Raw genomic sequence first — 13,622 nt, 5'->3', positions numbered from 1 at the left:
ATGGTCTAAAGCAGTCTTTTGAACAGGAAGCAGCTGAGTTCTCCAGACTGAAATAGGAGACCGTGTGCAAGACAGGACAGTTTGTGAAGGACAAGATTTGAAAGGACAGGATCATCCTTACTGTTTTGTTACTCCCTGTACCTAGCAAAAACAGGTGATCCACTCCCACACTGTTGTGTTTCTTGATGCCCGGGAACACTGCACATGCAATCTACAGTTACCACACATCTGTCTCTGTCTGTCAAATACAGCCTTCTTGGGATACACAGAGACTGCAAGAGCCACCAACATAGAACAAAAGTGAATGGCTAAAGCCAAAATCTCACCTTCAGAGTTACTGTCAGAGCCTGAGCTATTTACCTTGTAACAAGTCTGCTTATCAGGAGCATTATACTACAGACATGAAGAGACTACATGTTTCAGAGCAGTTATTGTGGGCAAGGGATTTGGCATGGAAAAGAATGGGGGGAAAGGAGAGGCAAGAGAATAGGAATTAGAATGTTTACTTCTCCAATACTTGTAGTTCCTAAACCAGGACTAACTCATGGATGATGACCTCAATTGATGGTCCTCACAAATAAGAACATGATTTCCCAAACTAGAGTCATGGTTCAGGCCTATAGGAGAAAAAAATTCTACTAAGCCTGATGTTCCATGTTTGGAATTTAAGGAAAAAATTAGTTAATTAAATCTGTGTGTGTCACACAGTAAATAAGGGGGATGGGAGCAGAGAGAAAACAAATAAATGAGGGAAACAACGTGGGTGGTAAGAAGAAGAAAAACTACAGGTGAAAACTGAGGGAGCAAAGACAAAAGGTGTGAATGAGATCAAAGCAGAGAAGAGGCTTAAAGGTTCTATAAAAATAGAATGGGGAAAATACTTACACACATCTGGCACAAAGATCACAGAATAAAAATGGAGCGGGAAAGGAGAACAAAGAGAAGTGATATCTTTTATTATACGTTTTCCACATACATACATACTCAGTGAGATTTATAATAGTGAATTAAGAGTGGTTTGTAATCCATAGTATTGAGGCACTATTTTCCCCCATACCATATATGACAAGCAGTGCACTCAAGACTGAGAATGGAGCAGAGCTGTCCTGCCCAGCAGAAAGAAAATGCCAAACTATTCCTGTCTCACCAAACAGGACTGCTCCTCTCTATTCATGGCAGCGCTTCGTTGCCCTGTATGCAGTTGTTTACCATTACTGGGCAAACTAAAAGGTAAGATCAAGGCAATGAAGGTATCTTTTAAAAAGTTACTTTCCTCCTGTACCCCATCTCCCACCCCCTGACAAACATAAATGGCTTCAAACTAAACAGAGACTGTATTGACCTCCATGGCTTAGAAGCTCTTTCTAGCAGTGAGCAAGGGTAAGGTGTCCATACTGAGAGTTTTTTTAAAAAATCAGCAGCTTCAAATATCCTTCACCATGGGATATAATATTTTTGACCTGGATGTGGGATCTTGCAGGATGGATAGTAGCTCTTCTCCTCCTTATCAGAGAGGTTGAAGAGTGTAGTGCTAGTCAATTCATGTACATCCCAAAAGCCTGGGTCCTTCTGGGTTATGTCTTATCACTCTTCCTGTGCATTGTCCACAAGAGACTAGAAGGACAGATCAAGAGACTAGGGACTGCCTAGTTCTCATGATGCTTAGTTCTGTGTCCCTTGTTTCCAGCCTAATTATTCTCCCGAGTGTGATAAGGATAGAGTTCTGGATAGAGTAGAGTAGAGTTCTGCTCTACTCCACGCTGATTAGGCCTCAGCTGGAGTATTGTGTCCAGTTCTGTGCACCACATTTCAGGAAAGATGTGGACAAATTGGAGAAAGTCAAGAGAAGAGCAACAAAAATGATTAAAGGTCTAGAAAACATGACCTATGAGGAAAGATTGAAAAAATTGGTTTTGTTTAATCTGGAAAAGAGAAGACTGAAAGGGGACCTGATAACAGTTTTTAAGTATATAAAAGGTTTTTACAAGGAGGAGGAAGAAAAATTGTTCTTCCTTCTTAACCTCTGAGGAAAGGCAAGAAGCAATAGTTTTAAATTGCAGCAAGGGGGTTTAGATTGGGCATTAGAAAAAACTTTCTAACTGTCAGGGTGATTAAGCACTGGAATAAATTGCCTAGGGAGGTTGTGGAATCTCCATCACTGGAGATTTTTAAGAGCAGGTTAGGCAAACACTTGTCAGGAATGGTCTAGATAATACTTGTCCTGCCATGGATGCAGGGAACTGGACTAGATTACCTCTCGAGGTCCCTTCCAGTCCTATGATTCTATGGAAAGCAAACTGTCTTGCTCAGTCCTAATGAGACAGAAGGGTTGCTTATTGGCAGAAGGAAGCACTGGGATGAATATCCAAAGCTGGGTTTTGCATCTTCTCTTGAGGCTTTTTACTCAGATAGTTTACAACCTGGATTATGAAGTCCCAGCAGAGGTTAACAAGTATGTTTTATCATCTTCAGCTGGCCAAAGGCTTCTACTAGCCCTCCATAATGAGGAACTTGCATTGGTCATCCAGGTAGAACTGGTCAGAAAATGGGGGTTTTTTCCCCCCATGGAAATTTTTGACTTTTTATTGAAAAATAAAAATTTTCAGCTGAGAAATGAAAATGTTGATGTTTGGACAGAAACTAGAAAATTTTTAGTTTTCTGATGAAAGGTCAAAATTTTCTATAAAAAGCAGATACTCTTAGCAAAACAAAGAAAAAAAGTGTACCTAAAACCCCAATTTTTCATCAAAAACCAGTTTCGACAGAAAAATGTTGATCAGCTGTACACTCAGGCCTTTGTCAGCCCGAAGTTAGACATTTCAAATATAGTCTTCTGAGCACTCCCTTTGAAGCCTGCCCACTGGTGCAGAGTGCAGCTGCCTCCTTTCTGAGTAGGTCCAGCCATTGTAAGCTTACATCTTCACTCAAATCTTCTGGTTTGATTCTGGGTGAAATCAAAGATATTGGTGATAAATATTTAAAGCCTTAATTCGGAGCCTGTTATCAGGAGGACTGCCTCTAATGTTATATTTTGTTGTGGCCAGTAAGATAATCTAGCATTTTCTGTCAGTTCCTGCGATAAAGGTTTCTGGAATCAGAGAACAGAACTTTCTCAGTTGAGAGTCCCTGCCTCTGAAATTCACTCCTTTTGGGGGGTTGGCCAGAGCCTACCAAATTCTACTGAACTTGAGAGCACCACGCAAGATGTTAATTTGGATTACTTTCTGTTTTTTGCCTTTGGCTCTTTTGGTACCACAAATGACAATATTTTTGCTAAAATTTCTGTAGGCAGCAACACTGGTTTTGCAATGGAATCAGTGACAAGTAGTTTATAAATGCCTAGCATCCTGCATCAATGACAGGAGCTCTATAGATCAATAAAGCAAATAACAAACTTTAGGAAGTATTCAAGCTCCCTGCGTTAAGCCTGCTCTGCTCTGATAGTCACTCAAATCTTGTGGGATAGGGATACTCCCTCTTGCTTTTGCTGATCATCAGTCAAAGAGTCCTACCCTTTCAGAATGACGGAAATGGTGATGGATTGATGAGTATGTAAGCAGTCCTTCCTGCATGTGACAAGACCGATAAGTGGAGACTGATTGGGGAGGAATTTAGAATTAGAAAGAAGTTGGTTAAATTATTATTTCTAAGCAGACTTTTCACCTTCTACCTGAACAGGGATTTTCTGTTGCCTCTGTCTCTTCACACCACATCTAGGCTAATTTCTGAGATTATTTCTATCACATTGATATGCCTCACTAATGTGGGTCAATATCAGTGGGGATAGATGGAGCATACAGTATCTTTTACCTAAGAGGAGAAGCATACCAGAAGAAAAGTTTACTTTCACAGGGTCTTTCAATTATCTTTTATCTTTCAATTATCAATACTTCTATCTATCCAGATGAAACTGGATGGAATGGAAGTGCCCAGATAACTGAGAGACAAGGTGATTGATATCTTTTATTGAACCAATAAAAGATATTACCTCACCCACCTTGTCTCTGTAGTATCCTGGGACCAATACGGCTACAACTACACTGGGTAACTGAGAGTTTACTGTATTTACTATTAATAAATATAGAGAACATCACAGACAAACGGATACCCTGTAGTCTGGATAAGTAGCTTACTAAGAGATGGTGAATGGGTGGTCTTTGGTACAGAACAACTCATTATTCCCTGAGTGACTACTGCATATGATGGGATAGTTCAGAAAAATATATCCTTTATCTACTAATTACTACTGTAGGTAGCTGAGCAGTTCTCTTCCTGGACATGATCCTCTTGCTAATGGAGGGTGTAAAAGTTCCTTTTATATTACAACATAGTAAAATATAATCCCACATGGTTTTATTTAGCATTTTTCATATAAGCAGTATCAAAATGCACTTTCCATATCAGATAATACCTGTATAATACAATCTACATAACACAGTGCTATGTTTGTGATTCTTGGCTCTTCTACAGCAAGTAACATTCCCCTGAAGGCTCCAAATGGCAGGAGCTATAGAGAAGAAGGCTCTTGAACCGGCACTGAGAGTGTATGGAGGAGCCTAAGAGGCCAGTGTTCAGGGGTTCTGGAACAATTTTTATAGTGGGGGTGCTGAAAGCCATTGAACAAAGCTGTTAACCCTGTATATGATGGAACCCACTTCAAGCCAGGCGGTGCTACCAAATCACCAGCACCTCTAGTTCCAGCCCCCCTGTCAGTGTTGATCTAGAGGAGGGATTAGGATGGGCTATTAGTGAGACACAAAGTCCTGAGATAATCTGAGCAACTGTATGACAGGTTTAAAAACATAGAGGATAATTTGTGAATTGGCTCCTGAAATGCATGGAGAGCCATTGGAGTTATCTGAAGATGAGATGTCATGCTTCTTTGTATAGCGAGAAGATGGACAGCAAGGTTCTGTACATGCTGTAGTCTGAAGATCTTGGAGAGGCCATGTAAACAGGAGTTACAACAGTCAAAGCTGAAGGAGATGAAGTCATGAAGGATTTCAGCTTAAGAGGAATCAGGGAGCAGACTTAGGCAGGCAACATCATGGAGGTGGAAATAGGGATATTTGTATATGTATGTCATGATCAGAACATGGGCAGACTTCTCTAGTGGTCAGAGCAGGAGTCTGGAGCCAGGTTAAGTCAGATACCAGGAGATTAGAGTTTGAGAAATGCCCAAGGGCAGATCTAGAGTCAGGTATCAGGAGACCAGAGTCAGGCAGTAGGAGCAGGTAGCCTAAGGAAAGCAGTCCTGCACAGAGGAAACCCAGTTGTGAGGACAACTTCCTGTTCCTGTGCTTGGTTTAAATAGAAGCAGGGAACCATTCAGAACTCTCAGAGTTCCAGGAATCAGATCCCAGGATTGGAGTCCTCTGTCAGTTGAGCTTCTAGTTCTGGCAACTGTTAGCAAGTCACTGGACGGCAGGTTGGAACTTACTGGCTAAGAGCCGTGTGGACTGGTGTTTGAGAGCAGCGATCTCAGACAATGTAAGAACTGCAAGAGAAAATGGAAAGTTCAAAGTAAAATGATGAAGCTAAAATTGTAGACAGTGCAGGCAAATGGAAGCAATGAGTTTAGGAGAAAATGATAGAGGAGATGGAGCTGTGAATGGAGATATTCCTAATGCCAAAGAGGAGCACATCCATCTTGAAGGTATTTAATGTATTATTTAATTATTTAGCTTTAAAGTACAAAAAGACTCCCAAGGAAAATCTCTGTGCTGCCTGGCAACAATTAAACTCACAATCCACATATGCAAAACACGCAATATTGGAACTGGAATGTAAAAAATTAACATACCAGCCAATGAGAAGAATATATTCCATTCCTGCCCCTATAAAACCTGTGTCCTTAACTCTCCTAAAAATACCCCTATAGATGTTTTAAGTATTCTGCTGTACAGTATGGGCTTGATTTTTTTGTAAATGAACAACATATATTCCTTGCAACTCTACCCAAAACTCAAACTCTCAGCCATCCCCCCAAAGACCTATCATGATCATCTGAATTGGTTACAAAATGAAAGAAAAAAAAAAGCAAGAATTTTATCAACATTCTGTTCCTGTGTTCTTCACTGAATGTTGACAATTTTTCATCAAAATGTAACCAGGTCTAAATATAGATATTTTAATTGCTTTCTGTACAGTATCATGCAACTTTTAAAAGTGTACATGCACAAGTGCATGTGGAAAATGTGTATGCAAATACATGCCTAGTTTATGAGCACAATTACTGTGATTACCAATTTAAATGCATCTAGTGGAGATTGAAATGTGGAGTGAGGAGCGGGAAGAGAAGATAGAAGGAGAAAAAGAGAGTGACCTAAGGAGGGAAGAGGAAAAAAGATAAGAATAGGGGACTGATTTCAGAAAATTATAAAACATTTTTATATGAATATTGTTTGGTTAAACACAGAATGTGGAGTGAACAGTCTTGTGATAAATTGTTATCTCAACGGGCTCATCTGCTGAGAGATAACTGCATAGATTGTTACTTTAGTTAATCAAATTTCAGTTTGCTAAGCAAATGGCTTGGATGCACAATATGTACAACGTCTCAGGGATATACTCTGCACTAGTTGTACACAAGTTAGATACACAATACATTATATATACATTAGATCCACAATAATTTCAACTCTTGCCTTAGAACTGGAAGCTGCAACTGGTAATGAATGCCGTTCCCTATGAGTGAGCAGCTGTGAATACTTGATAATACCTATGCTCAGGTTTCTGCACTCTTTCTGGGTGCAATCCAGGTTGTTGATTATGATTAAGGCTGGTTGTTTGTCAGGCTCTCATGGTTTGTTACTGATCCTTTGATCGATTTTTGCAGTTTTTAAACAAAAGCCGTGGCTACTAAGTAGCTCCCTACTGGGTTGAATTAGCTTTTATTTGTTTGTTTTGTTTTTAGAAAAATTAAGTATGTAGCCCTTATGGTTGTGAAGATAATCTTGCAAATGTGAACTATATGTAACCAATGCAGTGCTCTCATCCTAAGCCTACTAACAAATATTGCTTCTGCAAGATGTTCCTATTCTTTATGGTAAGATGTGTTTAAAACTGAAAACAACATAACTAAGAAAAGTAAAAAATGTTTTATGTATATAATGGTGATCCAGTGGGATGTCTGACATAATAAGGTACCATTCAATCCAAGTAAGCATGGCAGACCTGAGTCCTTAAAAGAAAAAAAGTGGTGAATAAAATGTGCTATGACTTTTCAGAGACCTTTCAGCTAAAACTGACCTTTGCTTTTCATTTCACGGCAAAAACACGATTTTCCTAATATTTGGTCTTGACAAACAATTAACCTTAGTGATGTTCTTTAAAGTCCTAAATCAACTGCCACCCAGTTATGAGATCCCGCTGTGACAGGTTGCCCCTGGGGTGCCACCTGGAACTGGGGTACCACTGAGCCCCCCCGGCCCACTAGCCTGGGCTCCCTTTACACTGCCCTGTTGTGACTGGCCTGCCAAGCCCTCTCCCTGGCTTCAGCCTGTGCTTTTACCATCACATATACAGATAGGGACACACACAGCTGCAGTTACATGCAGACGCTGTGATCAGCTCTGCATAGGACAGCTCCAGCTAAGGAACTTGCCATCTGCTTAAGCACACACCCCCATCCGTAGTGTAAACCCAGAATTATACCACCTTGCGCTGCACAGGGAACTGTACAATGTAAGCTCATGAAATTCACCCTCTCCCTCAGTGTGGAGAGATATATACAATAGCTTTCTGCTCCAAGTTATGACTCACACACACATTGGTTTTTAGAAAAAGCAAAAACAAGTTTATTAACTACAAAAGATAGATTTTAAGTGATAGCAAACAGATCAAAGCAAATTACCTAGCAAATAAACAAAACACGCAAACTAAGCTTAATATACTAAAGAGATTGGATATGAATAGCAGATCCTCACCCTAAGTGAGGATACCAGCAGGATGCAGATTCTTAAGAGGCAAGCTGCACTGATTCACAGCTTAGAATCCCCAGGGTGTTCCATTCACAGGCTAAAAATCCCTTTAGCCTGGGTCCAGCACTGACCCCAATTCAGTCTTTGTTCTTCAGGTGTTTCGAGGAGACTTTTTGGGTGGCATGTCAGTGAAGAACCAAGATGATGTCACTCCCCTGCCTGAAATATCTTTTGCATATAGTGGGAACACTTTGTCTCAAAGCTTGATACCCACACCAGTCAGTGGAAGAACTGGTATCCCAAGATGGAGTCCAGCACCAGGTGACCTGATCACGTGTCCTTGTAGGGTCACAGCAGCCATAACTCAGAGACTGTTTGTAGCGTCCTCAGAAAGCCACTCCGCACCCCCACGCCCAGTGGGAGATAAGCTTCTTCTAAGGCCTGCTATTTTCTCTTAGTGACTCATTAACCTGAATTGGCCCTTTCCAGCCAGCCATCTAGACTGAGTGTCTTTTACCTAGTGCGCGTTCCCCATGTGTAAACATATTTATAATACAGATACATAGTCAATATTCCTAACTTCAGATACAAAAAATGATACATTCATACAAATAGGATATTCAGTAAATCATATTCAGTAAATCATAACCTTTCCAATGACACCTCACATGATTTATCTTGCATAAAATGCATTCTGATTATGTCATAATCACATCATAATAATATTACTGTGAAGAATATGGGGTGAAGTGTCACACTTCCCCCTTTAGATTACTGCCAGAGGGTTAGTCACTGGCTAATGTGAAGGCAGTGTGCCTAATGTCCTCTTTAGGGTTTGGTTATACAATTCCCAAATGTTACCAAACACTGTAGTGTCATCCACAGGTGTTTTTGCAAAGTTCTACATTTGTTTTCCCAGCTTGCCTGAAAACATTTTTGTGTGTAACATTGTTAACATAATGCAGATATCAATATCTTTTAGAGTTTCCCCTTCCACACAGCAGACCAAGTTCGTTATGCTTTGCCTGTTTACGGATATTAGCTGAGAAGCAGTATCTGTATAGGACTTCCTTGATACCACTCCTACCCATGTTTAGAAGCTTTTTCCAAAAATTATGCATGTTGCACATTTTTAAAGGATTTACCATCAGTACCAAATTCTTAGTCATAACCAACAAATTGTATATTATGAGACTTAACAGTACTAACAAATTAATGACAAGGAGGCGTTTCCAAGTATGTTCATCATACCATGCCTTCTGTTTAGGCAGTCCAGATTGCTCAGTACTCATGGTGTTTTTCAACCCCTGCCTGAACCATAATATGTGTTCAGATATTGGTCTTTCCTTTAGTGTTTTGTCCAGTATCCCCTTTAATAAAGGTTCTCAGTGCATGTATCTCGTTGGGGTTTTGGAGAGGTAAGGCTGTAAGAAGATCTAGCATGTTACAGGCCAACCGCTTCCAGGCCAGTGCTATGCCCATGCAAAAAATCCACATACACCCCCTCCTAGGGTTTCTTTGTAATTCTCATTCCAAGCATTGGGACTTTCCTCATCCCCTTCTTAAAGAAGGCTGTGGTCTTTCAGCATCTTTTTCTTAGCTGCTTGATGGATCTTATCTGCCTGTGAAATGGCTTCCTCCTCCCCTTTCTGAGGTGGGTTATTAGCATTTTCACTGACTCTCAAGTCTTCAGTAGGATTCCCAGACAGACCCTTTAACAGCCCGAGCCCCATTGAAAAAATCATTTCCAAGTAACAATTGTGATGGATTATGAGGTACTGCTGCTACAGTCAATTCAGCTTCTAAATCCTCAGTTTCTGTGTGCACTTTAACCAAAGGCACAAGGATTTTGTGACCTCCTACTAACAAAAGCTCTGCCATCTGTCCTGGAAGTATGTCTTTTTCCTGAACAGTATTTCTCCATAAATTTCTGCACCTGTATCCCTCCACCCCAGGAGTTTCTTGCGATTAATTTTGACAGCCTTTATGTGCTTCCTGCCTGGCTGGGAAGAAACTATATTTACAAACCCTGTATGAGAAGTGGCAATTGCCTGAGGTGGCTCTGTGCTCTGGGTAGCAGCATTGCCATGAGTTGCTTGTTGCCTGTTTGCTAGTACTACCCAGCACAGGGCATTTATTCCTCATGTGCTCAGTAGATTTACAGTGGTAGCACCTTCTGGGCCCTTCTGTTTTTACAGGAGATTTGGGATGAGGACTAGAGGAATGGACTTGGGGAGGTAAGTGTCCAGCCTCCCATCCACCCTCCTTCTTCTCAGAGGTAAAACGCGAATCATGCTTCCCACCAGATTTAAACCCCTCTGCCTGTGAATTATTTTTAATAGATGCTTGGGTTTGTTCAAATTCATTAGCTAGAGTAGCAAGTTCATCAACAGTTTTCACCTTTTTATCCCATAAACACTGTTTTACATCATCACTACATATACTCAGGAAATGTTCCTGAGCAACAAGATCACACATTTCTTCAAAGATTGTAATACCCCTTGCCCACTTATCCATCAAATCTCTCATCTGGTTTACATTTGCCACATTACTCATCTCAGCACCCCTCTTAAGTCTTCTAAATTTTACTCTGTATGCTTCAGGTGTAATCTGAAACTGTTTTAAAACCATTTCCTTCAGTTGGTGTTAATGAAACAAGCTGGAAAGCAACTCTGATGAGCAGCACACAGCCATGCAGTGTTCCAAAACCCTTTGTCTCCAGGGCACATCTCCAAATTCCCACACTCACAACACATTCCTTTATGAGGGAGCATCTCCAAATCATATTTTTTCGTACATATATCCCTACAGGAATCAGTTGAACAGGCAGTGAGGTCAACATTTGGAATCTGGGCCTCTTGCCTGCCCACTGTGTACGCAAAAGATTGCAGTGCTCCAGCAAAGGAGCAGCTCCTCCTCTCCTTTGCTGGCTTCCTCAGGCCTTTCTCTTCTTAGGCCTCTCAGTCTTGGCCACCCTGACCCCTGGAGGCATTGGCAAACTTTCTTTTCCTCCTGCCCCTGGTGGCGCGCACAGAGTGGGTAGTGGGTTAGGGGGAGGGGCAATAAAACCCAGAGTTGAGAGCTTGAGGGACACTGAGAGAGAGTCATGAAGGTCCCAGAAATGGGATGTTATGTGGCTAAAAGGATTTTATTGTGAGGCTCTATAATCACAGAGTGGATTAAATAAAAGGAATAAAAGGAAGTAAGTGGGGGGTGGACACTGAGAATCAATGCGTGAAAGAAATAGGTAGGAGAGTCCAGGGAAATGAGGGAGACAGAAATAGTAGTAAAATAATTTAAAGTGCCAAAATGGAAAGGAAGAGAAAGGAGTGAAATAAGAAGATGAAAGAGAGAGTAAAGAGGGAATAAAGAAATGGAAGGAAAAGAGAAAAGGCAAAAATGATGCACTAAGACTGGGCATATTTATATTTATTTTTCTGTCTTACTTTTCCTCCTCCAGTCTCCCAACCCGGCTGGGCAGTGTTGCTGTTACTCTCACAGTTCATTTGCCCCTGCCTGCAGGGTGCCAGGTGTTCTCTATAGATTTCTGTCTGTGGTTTCTCAACACCTCTCAACTGAGACACCTACACAGAGCCCTAAATAAATCAAAGCTCATAACTTTAAGCACCCATGCTTGACAATTTTGGCCCATTTTGTTTTGGGCTTTGTGCTCTTGAATTTTGTGCAACACTTTGACTACCATTGTGATAGGAGCTATATAAAAACTTATGATACAGATAGAGTGAGATTCATCATATAGATCTTGATGGAAAGCCCTCTAGAGATAGTATCAGAGGGGTAGCCATGTTAGTCTGGATCTGTAAAAGCAGCAAAGAATCCTGTGGTACCTTATAGACCAGCAGATATTTTGGAGCATGAGCTTTCGTGGGTGAATACTCACTTCGTCAGATGGGTGGGTATTCACCCACAAAAGCTCATGTTCCAAAACGTCTGTTAGTCAATAAGGTGCCACAGGATTCTTTGCTCCCTCTAGAGATAATTGACTTCAACATGCTTTGGATGAGTTATATGGATGTGCATCTAGAGTAATAATAACTTCAGCGAAGTTACTCCAGGTCTACACTGGTCTAGCTGAGAGAAAAAATTGGTCCTGTACCTTGGTGTTCTGAAGGAGTTTTTTACTACTGTTTTGATTATTGTGACTTAGTGTGAAGTGTACACAAAGAATAACAAGACAAACAAAATGTGATACTATTAGGGGAAGCTTAAAGTATTTGAGTCTCTTGATTGCTGCTGTGTTTTTGACACCATGAGTGGAGAATTTTTTAATGAAATAGTCATCTGTTATTTATCCCCCTGCTCAGGGGAAAATTCTGAATATTTTGTGTAAAGAAAGGCTTCAGGAAGAAAACAGAGGTGTGTATGTGTTACCATTATTAATGCTTCTGTGAGAACTATAAAAGCTTGACTATTTAAATTCTGCTTGAATTTTGGAAAGTGATCTACTAAAGCATTATTATTTCTGTATTTATGAATAACTTATTACTGTTCTAGATAATGATTCCTACCAATGAATGACTATTGCCACTTCTCCCTTTATTCTGCTTTGCCTTAAAATTTGTCATCTTCATTCCATGGAGTTCTGTATAAAACTGCAGCAATTTAATGTAATGTGGAAGAAACTTTGCTAATGTAATCAGGAAGAAACTTGAATACAAAACAAGTCTTTGTGAAAACATCTCATCCAGAATTTAATTATCACAGGAGAGTCATTTATAGATTGATTTACTTGACTTTTCCTCAGACTGTTGCTTTAATGTACTGAAGAAGACAAGATGATAGAGAAGAGTTCTCTGTTACAGTGATCATAAAAGTTTGTTATGGGGATGGAGAAAGTAATTTGTGTATATAAAAGAAAAAAATCATGGAATTTTTTAAGTACCTTTTGATGTGCTAATTTAAAAACAAATTTATTTGATGACGAGCCCAGTAAACCTGTTAATCTGGTACATTAAAAATATTTTTTCTTTATTAGTCACCTGCACATAGCTATTCCAGCTATGACTCTGGTAAGAACGAGAGCATAGGCAGAGGTGCTGAAGATCTGTCTCTGAACCGAGGAGATGAGGATGAGGATGACCATGATGAACATGAAGATGCTGAGAAGGTTAATGAATCTGATGGGGTAGAAGCTGAACGACTGAAGGCTTTTAATGTAAGTCCCGCAGCATTAACTGCCTTGCTTAACTTTACTAGTTTCCTTGTGTACTGTTATTTATGGGTAAGTTTGGCAATATTAGAGGCACATTAATTTACAAAAGGGTCCTTTTTAAAGCATGTTAAACTCTCACCAACAGACTCCAGTTTTACTGTGTTTTATTTAGAACTATCAGGCAAAGTGCCATCTTTATCAGTGAGGAGAACTAAGATGTGTTTTGTGTATATGTGCATGTTCATCCAGTGGATAGAGGCGGGGGGGACTGCAGCTAGTTTGAAGGAGGAGATTCCAGTGGTCAGCTATTTTCTCTTGCTTTCCCACTGTATGTAATTATGCATGATAACACAAGCAATTGTTCAAACTAGCAGAATAGTAAATATGCAGTTCAACAAAACCAGGGAGCAATCATAACTTATTGTTAATAACAAAAGTTAAGTGCTGCCTATTTTCACAATCCATTGTGGTTTATCTCACAATTTCTATACACTATAGACTATTCTTTTCTTGTCTTTTTTTTTATC

At 40.2% G+C, this 13,622-nt stretch overlaps 1 protein-coding gene across 4 annotated transcripts in view; it reads left to right on the top strand.

Annotated features, from left to right (window-relative positions):
• NOL4 (nucleolar protein 4) overlaps positions 1–13,622 on the top strand; it is a 301,997-nt gene that overhangs the window by 221,804 nt on the left and 66,571 nt on the right. For all 4 annotated transcript variants that reach the window (XM_075063008.1, XM_075063007.1, XM_075063009.1 and 1 more), the window contains one exon: positions 12,919–13,098. In XM_075063008.1, coding sequence (XP_074919109.1) covers positions 12,919–13,098 — 180 coding nt within the window. The remainder of the gene's footprint in view (positions 1–12,918; positions 13,099–13,622) is intronic.

The sequence above is a fragment of the Chelonoidis abingdonii genome, chromosome 2, assembly GCF_003597395.2.
Source record: "Chelonoidis abingdonii isolate Lonesome George chromosome 2, CheloAbing_2.0, whole genome shotgun sequence".
Classification (NCBI taxonomy): Eukaryota; Metazoa; Chordata; order Testudines; family Testudinidae; genus Chelonoidis; species Chelonoidis abingdonii.
This window is presented reverse-complemented; position numbering and strand designations above follow the sequence as displayed.